Source organism: Zootermopsis nevadensis, unplaced genomic scaffold, assembly GCF_977971745.1.
Source record: "Zootermopsis nevadensis isolate Lab colony 2312 unplaced genomic scaffold, Znev_1.0 Znev_ptg000025l, whole genome shotgun sequence".
NCBI lineage: Eukaryota > Metazoa > Arthropoda > Insecta > Blattodea > Termopsidae > Zootermopsis > Zootermopsis nevadensis.
Genome location: NW_028259157.1, coordinates 2,522,962 through 2,540,327, shown reverse-complemented (window position 1 = coordinate 2,540,327; position 17,366 = coordinate 2,522,962). Strand labels below are relative to the sequence as shown.

The 17,366-nt window shown below is 37.2% G+C and overlaps 1 protein-coding gene across 4 annotated transcripts in view; it reads left to right on the top strand.

The window, feature by feature from the left end:
* GABA-B-R2 (gamma-aminobutyric acid type B receptor subunit 2) overlaps nucleotides 1–17,366 on the top strand; it is a 371,273-nt gene that overhangs the window by 8,600 nt on the left and 345,307 nt on the right. For all 4 annotated transcript variants that reach the window (XM_022064896.2, XM_022064895.2, XM_022064894.2 and 1 more), the window contains exon 2: nucleotides 13,455–15,232. In XM_022064896.2, the coding sequence (XP_021920588.1) occupies nucleotides 14,969–15,232 (264 nt within the window). In that variant the 5' untranslated portion in view covers nucleotides 13,455–14,968. The remainder of the gene's footprint in view (nucleotides 1–13,454; nucleotides 15,233–17,366) is intronic.

Here is a 17,366-nt window from a genome sequence, read left to right as displayed (position 1 = left end):
GCTCTAACTCATTCCGTTCCATATTCATTGTTTGATTCCTTGGTTTATTTAACGGTTTAACAAATAAAAATACTTCATATCCTCGAAGAAAAGCGCAAAACCCCCAATCAGAGCCCATAACGTGGCTGGAATTCAAACCACGAATCTCCGGTTTAAGATGCAGGAGCAACCACGAAACTATGACGTACAGTCTCAAGTATCCTTACGCTCCAAATAATTTGTAGGGTACACTAAAGAAAGCATGAGATCGATATTTATTTATGGTTTATTTAACAACCCCGCCAGTAACTCTGATTACATAAAGTGGAATGAAAAATTAATGAACTGAAGAGGAAACGATCGTGACCTAATATAATGTGCTATACTATTCCGGTATTTTACTCGAGAAACTGAGGAAAATCATGAAAACTCTCAGTCAGGAAAGCCGGTCTTCGGGTTAGGGTCTTCCTCAATATGGAGCAGGGTTACAGACCACTCGGTCGTGACGCCTTGCTGTATAGATAAACAAGTAGGTTGAAAGAAAGAGGGATAAATTAGTGTATAGGCAGATTAATGGACTGATGGATTTGTTACTGCATTTTTAGCTCTTGAATTTTCTATCAAAATGAAATACAGAGATGAGATGATAATTACGTACATCCGTAACACTCTACGACAAGACGTTTATGGCTATGGTAGGCCTGGCGTATGTGACCAAGTTTGGAGATTGCCTGGTTTTTAAACTACGTTAAATAATCAACTTTCTTGAGCTAAATTTCTGCTTCCGTACAGTTTGTTTATTACGCAGGCCCCCTTCGGGTTGCACGTAAGATAACAGCTTATAGTTTCTGTTTCTGTGAGAGCATCATGGGAAAAGATTTCATGTTTTACGATAATAACATGACCTCCCATTCATAATTTGTGGGCCGTATCTACTTGGGAGGTTCCTAAAAACCTATTACCTCCCGAAAGGAAGACTGTTGCCTGATTTAAAGGACTCCAGAGTCTCTCTCTAATGTTCAGCTGAGTTCTTGCAGTTCTCACACTTATTGAGGATGTTCAACAACCGTGCAGGGAAGGTGAATATATTGAAGATCGTTCAAGTAAAATTTCTGCCGATTGTGTGCCTATTTTGCTGAAGGCTACTCAGTCCTACTTCTGAACCACTTCTAAAAAGGCCACCCAACCTAAATAAGTACCTTATGTCACAATATATAGCTGTGCCATGTCTATACCGCTCGGGCCACTGCGTAATAATTTGAATATATAACATTTACAAATTAATTTTTGTCGGAAAAGAACGGATAAGGACAAAACCACTCCTTTGGGTAGAATGAAGTCTGCATCTTTGTGATTCTACTAAATAGCTCATTTGGAAGAATTTTGCTTGTAGAGCAATTTAGGAAAGCGACAAAGGCTCTTTAAGTTGTTGTTTTTATTATCGCTTTTAGTACTTTTATAGCTTGAAACTCCTGTGTGAAATCAGTACGTGCTAAATCCACACTTTATATGACTTAAGCATAAACAGGACACACATTTTCGTATCTGTAATTTCGCATGTTCTGTGTCAAATAGCAGTAAAATAAAAAAAAAATCTTTGGAGATTCTAAGAAATGAGAGTGCTTGTGTCTGTAGTATGATGTTTGTACTGAAAGCATTCCAACTTATAGGTTAGTTGTAGTACAGCGTAATTTTCTGACACTTTTAGAAACAGTTTAATTTAACAAATTAAGTTCTGGTTGATAAAGAAACATGGTTGTACTGTGTTGCCCTCGTCTTACTCAGCCTGTAACCGCGTAGCATTGGATCTCATCACGTATTCCTCGCGTAGAATGTCAATTCAGTTTGCTTTTTTCAAGTGCCCGAGGAAGATGCCGGCAGGATAGAACAAAGCAGTCAATAGCCTCTTTATATTACGCAGACGGTCTTGTAGTTAACACCAGACCTCTCATTAAGTGGTCTGTCTTTCAAGAGTTGCTCAGTATTTTTTGTCATAAGTACTTTACAAAGCCCTGTTTTGCGGAATTATGCTCCTGTCATTATATCAGTGTTACATCATTAATTATCACTATCGTCGGAAGACACTTCACAACGACAATAGCTGGAACATCACTACTAATAATCTACCGCAAGTGGTCACTGTGACAATACGTATGCGTCTGTCTACGTTATGATGGTACCAGGTTCAAATTCCAGGTCGAATCAGCCTACCCTGATTTAAGTTTTCCATGATTTTCCTCACGTTTCGCATTCGAATTACAGGAGACTACCATGTGTTATTCAACACTGCATAACCTCAGTAATTAATATAACTTAATTAACGGAACACCGAACAAACTATAACTCTGTCTTTTTTGTAAGGTTTGAAATGGGAGGCAGAGCGGTAAACAAATTGTTTGGGAATGTTGGGATAGTAACGCCCTTTGTAATTTAAAGTACGTAATTATCGTATGATCTTGTCTGAGTTCCACATGTTTTATAGCCAACACAGTCTTGAAATACTAAATATTTATTGCATATAATAACAAGCTATTATAATTCCGAAAATAATCTTGTTTGCAATATCCTGTAATCGCCGGTTATTATTGATAATAACCGGATTATTCACGTCTCTAGTAACAAATAGGGCCTAATCGTGCCATCGATCAAGTGGTTAGTAGCCGGCTTCTCACCGCGGACGCCCATGTTCTCGCCCAGGGCACTTCATATTGGATTTGTAGTGGGCTGGAATAGGTTTCGCTCAGAGTTTCCGTGTCCCCTGTCAGCATCGTTTTATTACACCTCCACACTTACTCACGGGTCACCTACGGGATGGAAAATGAAATAATTACCAGCCGTAGCTCCATAAACACAGCTTCCCCTTTTCGCAACAGTAACAATATGTGGGGCCTACGCTCCTTACGTAAGGTCAAGTAAGGGTGATGAAATGTTTCTTTTCATCATAGCTACCAAAATCAGCTCCCACGTTTATATCTGGCCTGAATTGTCATTGCAGGAATTATACTAATGCCAATGAATTAAGTAATATACGAAATCGTTCCTATATAAATTTGAAATTGCTAGAGCGGATAAATAGATTTGCACCAAAAGTGACATGAATGTTCCTTAAGACAAAGAAGAAAACATAAAATGTCAAAACCACGGAAAAAGTGTCCTAAGTTTGACGGCAGATCGTGTAGCACGAAAATTAGAAATGGTAGAAGATTGGGGCCAAAACAAAAGTTGTTTGTTTCGAAGAGAAGATTTCAGCAACTCCTAAAGTCGGTCATGTGCTTGTGTATCGGTGTAGGTGATTTATTTAACTTCGAAACTAAGAACGATAGAAGAATGACACTAATACCAAAGAGTTTGTTTCGACGATGATATAATAGGACCAAAGACCACAATTCCGAATAACTGCTCTGAGTTAGAGACACGCCGATGATGTTTCGTGTAGCTTGAAAACTAAGAACAACAAAAGAACAGCGCCGAGAATAGAGAGTTCGTTTCGCCGGGATTATTACTGGAAGAAAGTTATCAACACTGAAAATCAGTTTTAAGTTCTAGCCTCAGTGAAGGAAGCTTCTTTAGTTCGTCATCTAAACTTGATAGAAGTTGAGAACCCGACATCGAGCATTGTAAGTTATTTAACAGCCATCATACGTTTCTTTCGCAGACGAACCTAACGTAATTTAAAATAATTCAAGGTAACATAGCCTAAAGTAATAGAAATTGAGCGGAAGTAAACTTGTGAAAACGGTACTAAGCCGAACTAAAGTGACCGAACTGTAAACAACCTTTCCGAACCTAATCCACTTTCCTGGTTTCGAGTCTCGGTGAGGACAGTTTCTGTGGTTCGGCAACTGTGCGCGATTAAAGAAGGGATCCTAGATGAAACTTGTTTGTTTTGATGGGGAAATTTCAGAAGCAAGGGTTTCAAACCCGAAAACTATTCTGGGTTCGAATTCCGGTAAAGATGTTGAGTTTAAGAAAAAATTTTCTTATTATATTTAACAATATTTGTCGAATGATCTGGCTTATTATACGGTTTAGAGCTACAAAGATTAATATGAAACGTAACACTGAGGGAACTCTGCTGGTTACCTCATTAAAATTATACAATATGGAGAACAAAATCGTAAATATAAAATTAGAAATAGGTAGGAGAGATTATAATTATAGTTGTAAGAATTAATATGTATTGTAGGACAACAGCGCCATTAGTTATAGTTTTCGAGCTGTGGACCGCAAAATCTCGGGGTTAGGCAGATGTTGTCTTCTGTATAGAGATCTCAACTAAATTAATGATTGACTGATTGATACCATTGTATAACTCCTCAGTTACGAGAATAGTTATTACGGTGATAAGAATTGATGAGATTCACTACGCTAAGTTACACTGTAACTACAACTTCAGTGTATAAGGAAGTGTTTGCGATGTATTTAAAGAATTAACCTAGAATTTTCGGAGATTGTTGCGCCTGATTTAGTATAATACTGTTTTTCTTATTCAATTCAATTTAACAGCCAAATTTCGTCTTCATCTGTCTTGAAGGAGACTGAACGAAATTAATCTTTAGAAGAAATAAGTTTGATTATACTGACATGGTTTGTGCCTTTTCGGTTCGCTCAGAGTTAACTGTTCATTACACACTTATTGAAGCTATGGGAGTAAATAATTTTAAAACATTTACTGAAAGCTGTTCACTTCTTGCTTTTGCTTGACTTCAATACATGCTCAGCATTCTTGACTACAAAAGTACTGAAAAGTGGAAAAGTTCATGACACTTGCTGAGTAGCTTTTATTTTTCGTGCTGTTAAGTTAGTGTGGGTTGACTAGAGATTTAGGCTACTTGAGAATTTCTTGATGAATAGTGACAATAACGAAGTCGAATGAACGGTTACTAAGGTTGTGTAACGTTAATGCAGTTGATGAAAGACCGAGGGCTATTATCTACCGAGCTCAAGGTAGCTAGAATCACTGCTCGAATAAAGTCCGAGAGCGAAATGCCTCGATGTGTGATGTTAATGAAAGCATTTAATAGACAAATTAAGATGTCTGACAGTCGAGTTGAAAGTTTTGACTAAAGACAATGGCATTCAGTGAAGCGTTAGGTTTTAACGATCTACAGTTGCATAGCAGAAGGAAAGCGATTTGAGAATCAACTGAGGGTAGTCATACGAGATTGTTTCCTAAGTAATTGCTAGAAGAAATGAATTTCACATGCGGAGAAATCTCATGACTGCCTACTACTGATAGTGGCCAAACGTTTCGTTCAAAGAGGTTTGCGCGAGCAAATATCGAGGTACAGTGACCCTTTCTGCCAAGTTCCGCGCATACGTCTCTTGCTATATAGTATCGGCCAGTGGCAGCCGACCTCCGGTAGATAGTCTAGAGAAACGTCACACCGAGTGCTATGATTAAATGTACTAAAATGATTTAATGCTCACGAGAGATGTGTTGGCTTTGGTTATGGTGAATAAGCTGCAGTGTTGTTGGACAACACGTAAGGTATTGGTTATCCCTGTGTTTAGTAGTGTCAAACAAGTAAACATATATTTTTGTATAAATCATTTGTGAAGCGTAGTTTCGCAAAAATGTGTCAGATTGTCAACATAAAATTTAAAGGGCCACAACTTTAAGCACATAAACTTAAATTATAAAGTCAGATCTACTTGGTAAACTGGACAGGAAACCCGTTAAAATGTCATATTAATACTGAAGAGAAATTGGACGAGATTGATATTGGGCCAGAAGAGGACGAGTGGCAGTGTGCAGACTGACACACCAAACATGTAACAGTAACAAAACTTTAGAAACTAACGGCAGGGTGGTAATATATGCAATACAGTTATTGCCACGTTGCTACAGTTGGTGATAAATCGCGAAATACTTGAAAATTCGTCACTGAACAATTCTTTGTTTCAGATAACTTTCCGCTTTGTACACAACTTTTTCCTGGTCGACTAATAACTATTATCATAATTATGATATGGCCACATAAAACTTCATACTTTGATAAAATGTACACACTGCAATAAGAAAATATTAGAAGGTGGCTGTCTTCTGGGATACTGCGTCGTGTAGTCATTCATCGCCTTGATGATGGAAGCGGTAAACACATCCGAGACGTCTGTCAGTACCTACCACACTAGACGACGCGACATTCTAGGAGACTGTTAAATACTATAGAGTAGGTTTTTTGTTTGAATATGTGCATTCCATTCTCAGAAATTTTAAACTTCGAATTTTGTTGTTTAATGCTGATTGAGTTATCTATAGCCTACATAAACTTAGCTCGATGATAATACTCGAAATGATTGGTATAAATTACATTAATAATATTACGTATCCATAAAACAGGCACACGTTATTGCGAAAGAGACCTGTAGCATCTTCGCCCGTTCGTTAGGGATGGTCTCGGATCCCAGGCGTTTGTATACCTTTCTTAGGAGCGGCAAGATGAAGGTAAAGTCCCTGGTTCATAACTAAGATTTTGGGGAAGTGTAGTTAGAGCTCCTTGCATTCTTTACTTGGCAGAAGATGTAGGGTAGATAATTTTACATCCTGACCACGTCACATCCGAGGAAGGAACCCCGATACACACTGGATAGGAGGCCGTGTGGACGTCTTCCTAATTTTTATTTAACGATTGTGGCAGTAGCCCAAGACTCTACAGCGCAAAATTTCATTATGATTAATGAATTGGAAAAATATGAAAAACCTGCCTTGACGTAATTTAAGGTCTTATCTCACAATCTGCATGGAGGGGCTGAGGAAAAACTGATAAAATCTTCAGAAATACCTGTCTCTGTTCTGAGATTTGAACTGGGGACCTCCCGAATATAAAAAAATAATAACTAATTAGCCACGTCATTCGGCCAGTCTGTGTAAGGAAATGATTTAGTGACAAACGTGTTGGTTTTCTGTGTCATCTAATGATGTCACGCAAAATTACATTGCGTTTTAAAGTACTAATGCTATTGAGGATTTAATCGCTTTATTGCCTGTAATATTTACCTGTGCCGTAGCGTGGCCTCAGAGCCATGATGTACTCTTACCTCATAATTCTCTATACATCGCTCAGTAGGTTTAGGAAGAGCATGCTTCTGTTCCTTGTAATTTGCGTGCATCCACAGATTTTGATTAACTTGGAAAGTACAGAACTCTGAGTACATTCCCCTGTACTTCTAGAAGTTACAAAACTGTTGAATTGCTGGAGTATATCCTCCAGAACACTTCGCTGAAGGCAACGTAATTTAGATTTTTTGTAATGGCGTAAATGTCAAACTGTCGTTGTGTTATTCATAATCATAATTTTATTTATCCAGAGAGACGGTCGGACACTTCTGTGTTGCCAGGTGTTGTGCCACCGCGAACTGTCGTTGTTGATGTTTCCAGAGGTTTTGTACTGTAACAATGTTTACGTAACTTGACAACACTTTAATGAGTTACATTGAACCAGATGTTGGTGGTTATTCTGTCATATTCACGCACCAAACATACATATACCATGCTGCCACACCTTTCAATTTCATTGCTTACACTAATTGTTGTGTAATAGGTAATATATATTTATTTTATTAAACGTACATTAATTTTTGTTTTATATGTTATTTTCTTTGTGTGTGTGCTTTTAATAGTCCGTAACAGTATTTGCTCATTATAAATCTCGCTGTTGAATTGAATTATTGTTCGTACTCTGTTATTTTATCTGTATTCAAAGGAGACAGTTAAATACTGACCTAGCAAAGGAAATCAGATGTTACCTCCTGTGTAATTATCATCGAAATTTTATTATTGTATGCTTCGTTGTCTCTGATTGCTCTTTAATATTAGAGATGCACAGATGATGTGAATGATTTGCCACAGTCGTCTAATTTCATGTTATTTGTTTCTCGATGTTTAAACACACACATACAAACATACGTGCATAATACATGTGTGTGCTTTCATACTAACCGAAACCCCTCTCCAGTAATTAATGTTTACTTTTAATGATTACCGCATGATATTGACTACCGAACGTCACAGCCGAGTGGTTGACACTACTACTGCATATTCGGGAGATCTCGAATTCAGATATCTGCCCGGGGACCGGCTGACCTGATTTTGGGTTTCGTGGCTTTACTCATTCCCTCCAGACATGCTGGGATAGTATCTCAAATTAGGTCACAATTTTAATCCCAGTTTATATCATTCGACTATATGTAATATGAGCTATTGACAGTGTCGTTAAATAAACCTTAAATAAATATATTTAACCGAAGCTCAGCATGAGTATTGAAGTGTAATAGAAAATCTTATTTTGTAATTGTTACGGCATAGTGTGCATTGAATAATGGCAGTGTAAACTGTTACTTTTAATTGATGATTCGGAGAACAAAAATTGGATTTAGGCCTGCCAAAGCAGAAAAAAGAAAGATAGGAATGCGTCAGTTCGAGAAGAGTGATGCTATTCTTTGCCGCATATCTGTAGCCAAAAACATGATCTATGATTTGAGTCCCATCTTCTGTTCTCCGCAGACAACTGACTATTGTAGCAGGCTGGTGAACACTGGAGCTGCGAGTTTTTAAAATTCTAAATTCTAAAAGTGTTAATGGCCCTTTTTATAGTTATAAAATTCAATATTGTAGGTTATAGTTGATGCTTTATGTAATGACAAATCAAAAGATTTATTTCTTCTGCAAGAATATCATGATTCATTCGTAGATGATTCTTGTTTAGTAACTTTACATTGTTAGAGAAATTACCTTGGAGCACACTGTTAAAATGACTTTATTTTTACAACAAATACCTTAGACAAGAATGATGACTTTATAATTGTTGCATTTATTATTCACTTGGTTGCCTTGTTGACGTCATCACCCATGTTGTGGCGTAAAGAGAATTTTAGTTTACGTCAAAGAGTACATCTTTCTGATTTTGTTGTTATACAAACTTTGTGTCTCTCAGATCTGTGATGCGAGAAGTTTGTGTATATGGTTTATTTAAGGATACTGTCAGTTACCTAAAACAATGTAGCTACGAATGATTGGATTATAATGAATTGGAAAGTATGTTGAAAGAAGCGTCCACTGCCCGTGATAAGGCACTGTCTCAGGATATGCCTGGAGGGACTGGGAAAAACCAGGAACAACCGCAGTCAACATAGCAAGTCTTTGGACCGAGGTTTGAATCCGAGACCTCCCGAATACAAAGCAGGAGTGCTCATATTGTGGCTCTGTTGAAACATTGCTATTTTCAGGACCGAAATTCATTTTATTTTGTTTGTCATGAGATGCTAAGGTACAAGGAACCAATCCAGAAACTGCTGCATTTCTTTGTGATATTTACCGTTCGTAACTGTTTCTGGAGTTCAGTGTAACTGTTCTTTGATAAATCCAGAATAGTGGTTTGATTTTTTTTTGCACGCAGCAAAGTTTGTTAGAAGTGGCCTGCTTTGAGTATCTCTCGTTACTTAATCAAACATAGAACGAACTGAAAAGGCCACTTAAGAGACACGATGTCAATAATTTTTACCTCTCCTTCCAAACTGCATCGTAATTTTTTATCCTACTTTCATTAAAAGAAAGCTTTTCTTTTTAATTGCAGTTTGTTTACTTCTCCGTAAAAATTAACTTAAATATTGTCAGAGAAACTCATTGTATGCTTGTTAGAGTTTGTTTAAAATGCACCATTTGCATAGAAAATGCTGTGTAGCAGATTAGCACAAATGAATCTTGGCGTTCATAACGCGAATTCTCCTTTCTCTAATCGAATTAAACACCCACAAAACTCACTTACTTTTAGCTCACAGTCGTAATTAATGAATCATTATGTCTATACCTTGAGTCGAGTGGCCTAATTTATGTGAAATGCAAAAGTTTATAAACAGTTAAACTAACTGGAATAATTGCAATATATTTTACTAAAGTCGAGGAATGCGTAAAATTTACTTTGCCACGACGTATCTTGAACAATCACAATTACAAAAGTATGTTACTGCTACAAAGATTCTAGTGTAGTGAAAATCTGCAGAGAGAAAAAAAAACACACGCATGGTGTCACATGAACTGGATCATGCCTATACATAAGGTATTGTTGATGCTTCCTTTGTGCGTTTAGTTAAGTTCTGTCTTGTTTTGTGTATAAGATCAGAAAAACTTCTTCCTTTATCTATTTTTCTTTTTTGTTAATGTTATGCTTGGTTTGATATGTGCCTTTACTTTTATTCTTAAATAGAGCGCTGTATGTTCGATTTCCAAGGCAATTTGTTTCGAATGAATTTTTCTCGATTTTCTATTTAGGTGATCATAATGGAACTGCTTGGCTGTGTTATTCTGTAAGACCTAGTGATGAGCTTAATGTGGTGTCTTGTTGCTGAATACATCTTCGTCAAATGTCGGTTTCTGTTTGGTCTTTATTGTCGTTGTCATTTTATTTGTAACATTATCCTTAAGACTATCATATATACTGCTGTTTTGCATAAAATGGAGGTTAATGGTTAGGTCTGTTATTTACAGGAGTGAAAATTGGTCAACGTGTTCAGTTTGTAGTTATTTATTTTTAATATTTTTGTTATCCTTTTTTATATTTTAAAATCGGGATTGTATTGCGCAGCTTTCTTAGTTTATTATTTAATCTGCTTTTACTGGTAGCTAAAGACACATCATAATAACCCCCATAATCGCAACTGCACCGCAGGACACCGTCACTGTCATGTCCGTGCATGGAAATTCGTGTAATAACAAATCTGCTGAGATGACATTTTTATTTTATTTCGTCGGTTTTGTATGCAAGGTTAATTGCGGTGAAGTTTCAAGTAAAATTTTTGACATTTATTTTAGTGCTAAATACATTTAGCTAGAAGCAAAGCTAACAGTAATATGGCTTGCGGTTCGAGCGCCAACCTCGACTAGTTGACTAACAACGCTTAGTTGTTTGGAGCTGGCTGAGTATGAAATTTTGTCTATTCGGTTCTGCTGTGTTCCAATGTGTGAAGTACCACAGGACCAGGAAAGAAAACAGAAGACTAATTTTTCACTTTCTAAAGCGTTAGCTATACTAACACGGCTGACATGGTTAGCATGAATGCACCTTCCCTGTGTGCTTTGGGATTTAACTCCAGTCTTCGTTTTGTAAAGCATAGTGTAATAGCTAGGAGGAAAGATAAATGCTTATTATCCTACCTCTCGTTCCGCCATCTAAATTGTTTAGATTTGAATAATGTTTGAAATGGGCTGTCTAAACTTAAAATTTTCGTGACTTAAGAAAAATACAGAAAATCCTACTGTCTTGAACACCTGCCGGGATTCAAGCTGTAATTGTAGATTAGTGTAAGAAGTGTCAATGTTTGGGGTTGTAACGGTGTGTGGACTGGTAGGAAGACACCAACGTTTCGCAAACCATACTGTCTCCATCTTCATGGGTATAGATGAAGACGGTAGGCTATGTTTCTCTGAAAGTATATCTATCTGCCTGTTCACATGGCGTTAAAACTAGAGAAACATCAACACATTTACTTCCGTGATAAAAGCCTATCTCAAATTATATAAGAAGTGTTTATCCCATGAGCTTAAGTACTCTACAAGGAAAGTCTTCAAATAATTTACCATTTTATTTTCATGACTACATTTTCTTCATGACGTTATAACGATAATTAAGCGGATCGTTTCTGTTGTCCAGTCGTCTTATAACTTGTCGAAAAAGACACGCAGATTTCACTTCAGAAGAAAATGATCCGTTCACACTTCTAACAAATTAAACTGAAAATGAGTGGAGAAAATGATTTCGATTTTGATTGGTGTTGAATTAGAAGTACGCTTTTTATAATATCAAAGCTTTATGCAGTAACTGTTGTTGTATTTTCTGATGCAAATGCAATGACAAAGCTACCCTGAAATGGCCCGAGTGTTTTGAGCTCATTTTAGGCTCTGCGGATCGCCCATTCGCATAACACTCGTGAATGGATAAAATAAATTGTATACAATTTGATATTTGGCAGTTTTATAGACATTTAGCGATATTTTCCAATATTGCTAAAATTGGAGAACAGTATCGGGTTATTTTAATGAAGATGTGTACAGGCGTTTTGGAGCGAATGTCCAGCGTAACTCTGGAGTGAAAAAATATTTCGAAAGTTTTTCTATACTGTTACAGTTTTCAAGGTAATTAAACAGAAGTGACTTAGTGATGGTTTGTGGCTAGAGTGATGCCAAACTGATTTTGATCAAATTATATGTGTGTGTATATATATATATATATATATATATATATATATATATATATATACTGGAGGGGCTTGCATGTCCGTCGCTCCTGTTTTACGCTATTTATGGAGGAGCGTATCAAAGTTGGCATTCACGAATTTAAAATGTAGATTAATAACAGAGTAAACGCGCCGGAATCTTTATGCTAGTTGTTTGAAAATGTAATTCTCATGTGTTCAGTGCACGTTTGTTGATTTTAGTCATTAAATGCCCTGTTTTTGTTGTAATCATTATATATGAAATGTTCTATGATTCATAATTTATAATAGAACTAAACGATACGTTTAAATGTAAAAGATAATTGTAACATTACGCATAGGTTAACTGACTAACAAGATGACTTACGGAAGCCGAAGGTTCATCACCGAATTAACCAAAGCCCACCACCTGACCCTGTCCTGGGCCAACAAAATCAAGTCTCCTTCAACTCCTATCTCCCATAGATCCCGCTTGATATTATCCTCCCATCTACGTCTAGGTCTCCCCAGCGGTCTCTTCCCTTGAGGTTTCCCAACCAATACCCGGTACAAACCTCTTGTCCCATCCATGCGCGATACATGCCCCGCCCATCTCATTCTTCTCGACTTAATCACCCTGACAATACTGGGGGAGGAGTACACATTTTGAAGCTCATCATTATGCAGTTTTCTCCAGACCCCATCGTCTTCTCTCCTAGGCCCAAATATCCTCCTCAACACCCTATTCTCAAACACCTGCAATGTATGTTCCTCCCTCAGAGTGAGAGACCGTGTTTCGCACCCATGCAAAAGAATGGGCAGAATTACTGTTTTGTATATTTTAATCTTCAGGTTCATAGAAATCAGACGGGAAGACAAAATATTTTGAACTGAGAAGTAGCAAGCATTTCCAGAATTTTGTCTTCTCCTAACTTTCTCATGAATATCATTTTAATTTGTTGTATAGGTTATTTTTGCAAAACCTGTTCTAGTCTATTACTTTATTTTAGTTCTAAAATCAATTAAATTTATTAGTATCATTCTCATAACAACGTGCAGTTACTATTAAAGTTATTGAATACTGACGCTGTTTTAGATATTTGCATTAATTATTGCAAGTTTAACCAGTTTAAAACTGATACTGAGGAATAAAACATATTTTATATGAAGGATATTGAAACGTTTCAATTTGTTGTGTGGCAGATAGGTCTTAAAGGTCTTAATTAGTAGTTTGATGTATCTAATTGTTTTCTGCTAAAACAAATGTTGATTTTGTCTTATTACAGTGAGCTGCGGTGAGACGGCTGTGCACGCCGACAGCAGAGACAAAGGAAGAGGAGAAATGTAAAACATAAATGATAAAAAGGACTTCCGTTCCTCACGTTCCTGGCTTCCTTTGAATGTCGCCTGTTAAGTTGATTGTGTTATGTAATGACTTGAAGATGCATTGCTCTGAGACCGATAACTACCGTTGAGCAACTGGGAATATTACGGAATTGAATGTCGTTAAAGCAAACAGTTTATAAATCTCTGCCATTGCCTTTGGGGAATCCCTCTGAGTATTCTAAAAACAGATGCGGATAAATGAGGTCATGATGTGTGATAAATTACTGCAACAATGATTTTACGACACCACAGTGAATTAAGTGAAACTGATTCTGTATTTCTCGAAGTGAAGAACAAATCCTGATCGCAGAATTTTCTAGTGGGTCACGAGGTGAAGGAAATGCTAGACGTCTTGTGAAATGCAGACGATATTTATGATGGCGGACTGTACAACAGAGATAAATTGTCTTCTTTTATTGCGAGTGAGTAACAGAAAAACTTTAAACACCTGTGATTGATGAAGTGACTGGTGAAGGAGTATGGCAATACTTCGCGGATGTTGGTCAGACAATATTACAAGGAAGACCAGTGCATCCTGGTGTTATTATCACGAACTGAAGAGTTAGTAATACACGAAGTGAAGATAAAAATACGTCTCTTATTTCCATGTCTCACGCTGAGATTGGTGTATCGAATAGTTGTTTTCCGTGTTCTTCGTCATTGTTTTCTTCTTGAATTGTAAAGTGGCTCAGATTATTAGACGTTAACACAGGAAATGAAGTGGCGAATGGTTAGTGCCATTAGCAACAACACGCACAAAGCCCTGTAGCTCATGACGAACCAATTGCAACAATACAATATCAGCTATGGCGTCAAACGTTTTCATCAAACAAATTTTCCACAATAACTCACCATTAATATTCCTTATTATAAGTTATACAGAAGTGAAATTCTATGGTAGGTGATAAGTGTTCAAGGCTACGTGAGATTACTTTCAAAACTGTAAACAGAGGCATACTTAAATGAATTTTCAGAAATATTGTTATATAAAAGGAAAGCTTCACAGAATGTTTACATGGATAAACGTTTATTGAGTGTATTATCAAAAGTCGTAAGACATTAAGTAGAAAGTGTTCGAACGTAAATGAGAAAATATTTCACAAAATTCATCGCATTTTATTTCCAACTGAAAACAGACTCTTGCGCAAATTATAAAGTATTTACTTTTCTTAACATGTCATAGAATTTAATTTAAGATTAGAACAAATAACATTAGACTGAGATTAAGTACGTACACGATTCACCCTGATAAAGATATTACAGCATGTTGTGTAAAGAAATAAGTTCGAAAGTTGTTTAGACTTTCAATCGTAGTGACTAATTGAATATAAAGCTATCTTAAACACAGACGATAGTGAAGTAATCTACCATAGTTTCAAGACAGTGAAGTTTTTTACACAGAACTAGCCCCATAATGACCGCTTTGAGAAAGATCGTCTGCATCGTGGCGCTGCTGTGCCTCACGCTGTCGGAAGTGACGTGTCAGAAGCCGAACTTACCTGGCAACAAGCGCCGAGACGTCTACATAGCTGGTTTCTTCCCGTACGGCCATCATGTTCCTGAATCACGAGTGGGACGCGGGGTAATGCCGTCTGTGATGCTGGCTGTCGACCACATCAACGAAAATCCAACGGTTCTTCGCAACTACATGCTACATATGTACTGGAACGACACCCAGGTATGTTGCCAGCAATTTATGCTCCTATGGTATATGCCATGTCCTTCTAAAACCCTTTCATGAGCGTTTACGCATATCTGTTCAATGTGTCAGGTCGAATAAGCGGGCTACTAAGTTAATGTACGATGTTGGTCTTCTGCACTGTGGCATAGAGTGGGCTTGTGGGTGGATACCAAGTTTTAGTAGGAATATGTCTGAATCTTCAGCCCTGTAATCTGTGTTTCCCCCCAAAAGTTGGTATCTACCTATAAGTCTACAAGGCTTTACAACCCAGAAGACCAACATCGACATTTTCACCGCTTTGGGAACATCATATCTCACAATTAATGTCTGCTTTAGTGAAATGTCACAGAAGGAACGTATTTAGGAACTGAAAATGGATAGTACTTTACATAATAAAAATTATTAGAAAAATATTTTCTGAGGAAGATGTTTAAGATATTCGTACGACACTCTAGGTAACGGAAATAACTCGAAGAATTTATGACTTTTTTATATTGTTACACAGTACATTTGCGAATGAAGGCTTTATTCTTGTTAAGTAGTAAAAGACCGATAAAGCCGGAAAGGGTCGGTGGTTGTAATAAACATGTACGCCCTATTGTAAAAATATAATATAATGGCCGTTCTGTACGCTGTCTAACAATGAAATAATCCTCCTTATAAAAAACTTAGTTTCTTTTTTAAGAACAGTCGCATTGACTCAATAATTTGTTCTGTGTAGATTTTGAGAACTTCGTTCTCTCAGAATTAAATATACTTATAGAATTTAATTGCAGTCAGAAACAACATGTTTCAGTTCACCGCTGTGCAACCTCCTTTTTTCGTAATATTATATGCAGATATCTGATCAGAAATTAGTCACTTGAGGCTAGATAGGGACTGCAAGTGTTGTTGTTGTTGAGTTACGTAAGCCTCAGTGTTGCACAGAGGCCGGAACTTATTCGTGACTTTTGGACTGGGGAATTGCCTTGAATAACAATAACGTTTCTCGGGAGCTCCTGTTCAGCCGTGAAAATCACAATGCTCGTAGTGGCTGCAAGAACTTGAGTATCTATAAATCCTCGCAGCCCCAGAACTTACTAACATGATATTATCAAAAATGCTAATGTGTACTAACTTTATGTTGTGCCGAGGTCGTTTGTTCTACGGCTTGGTCTCAATCTGTTTCAGAATCTCAGTACAGCCAACGAATCTCATCTTTTTAATGCATGTGACCGCATTATATTTAGGAAAAATTCTTCATTAACCAAATATCGTCCGTTTTGAACACGTGCCAACGTTATGGGTACCCAAAACGCACTACTTTTAGCGTTGGATAATTTTAGTAAACAGTGCTACAAACTTCATCAACAAAAATATTGAGCTAAAAATAAGGCAGTGTTGCGACAGTCATTTAATAGTTGTTACAAATTTCTGTTCTGAAGTTTCCCAGCAGGTAGCCGATGTCTGAGCTGAATCTCTTTAAATCTGAAACTGATCGTACAGTCTCGAATAACGCACGGAACTATGCCTTCTTTTCTTCAGAGACCAGTGTAAATTTCTACAAGTACGTAAAATCACGCCGTTTGAAGCTTTGAAACTCGGGTAGTTAGGCTCTGGTTGTTGAGATTATAAATCAAAGCGGTTATCGGAAAAGGTCAAGTGTGAATACATCAATTCTTCACGTCGACAGGCGCTGTTAAAGTACAATGAAAAACTGAAGTGCTTCGACAAGAGATACAAGGGCAGATAAACACAATTTCCCGTTTGTTGCGGACTGGGTGTGTTCCTAAGCGGACATTCGCAAGAAGACATTTGTGGTCAACAAAATGAACACTTCTTGTAAGAAATAACATCGGATGTCTTGGCGTGTTTGATCTGAAAGCGCAATATAAAACTATTTATTGAAGTTGCTTTATGTGGGTTCGGTACCAGATCTCTTATATACACGTAAGGACCTAGATTGAGAGTCTTTGAGAACAAGATTCCGAGGATATTATTTTGGCTTATGAAGATGTGAGGAGGAGAATGGAGCAGTACATTTTGGTTCTCTGGGGGGCTGTAACGTCATGTGGACTTGTTCGTAGATACCATCGTTTCGGAATAACATTTTTGATCCATCTTCAGGACCGAAAGCAGAATGTTTTCCGAA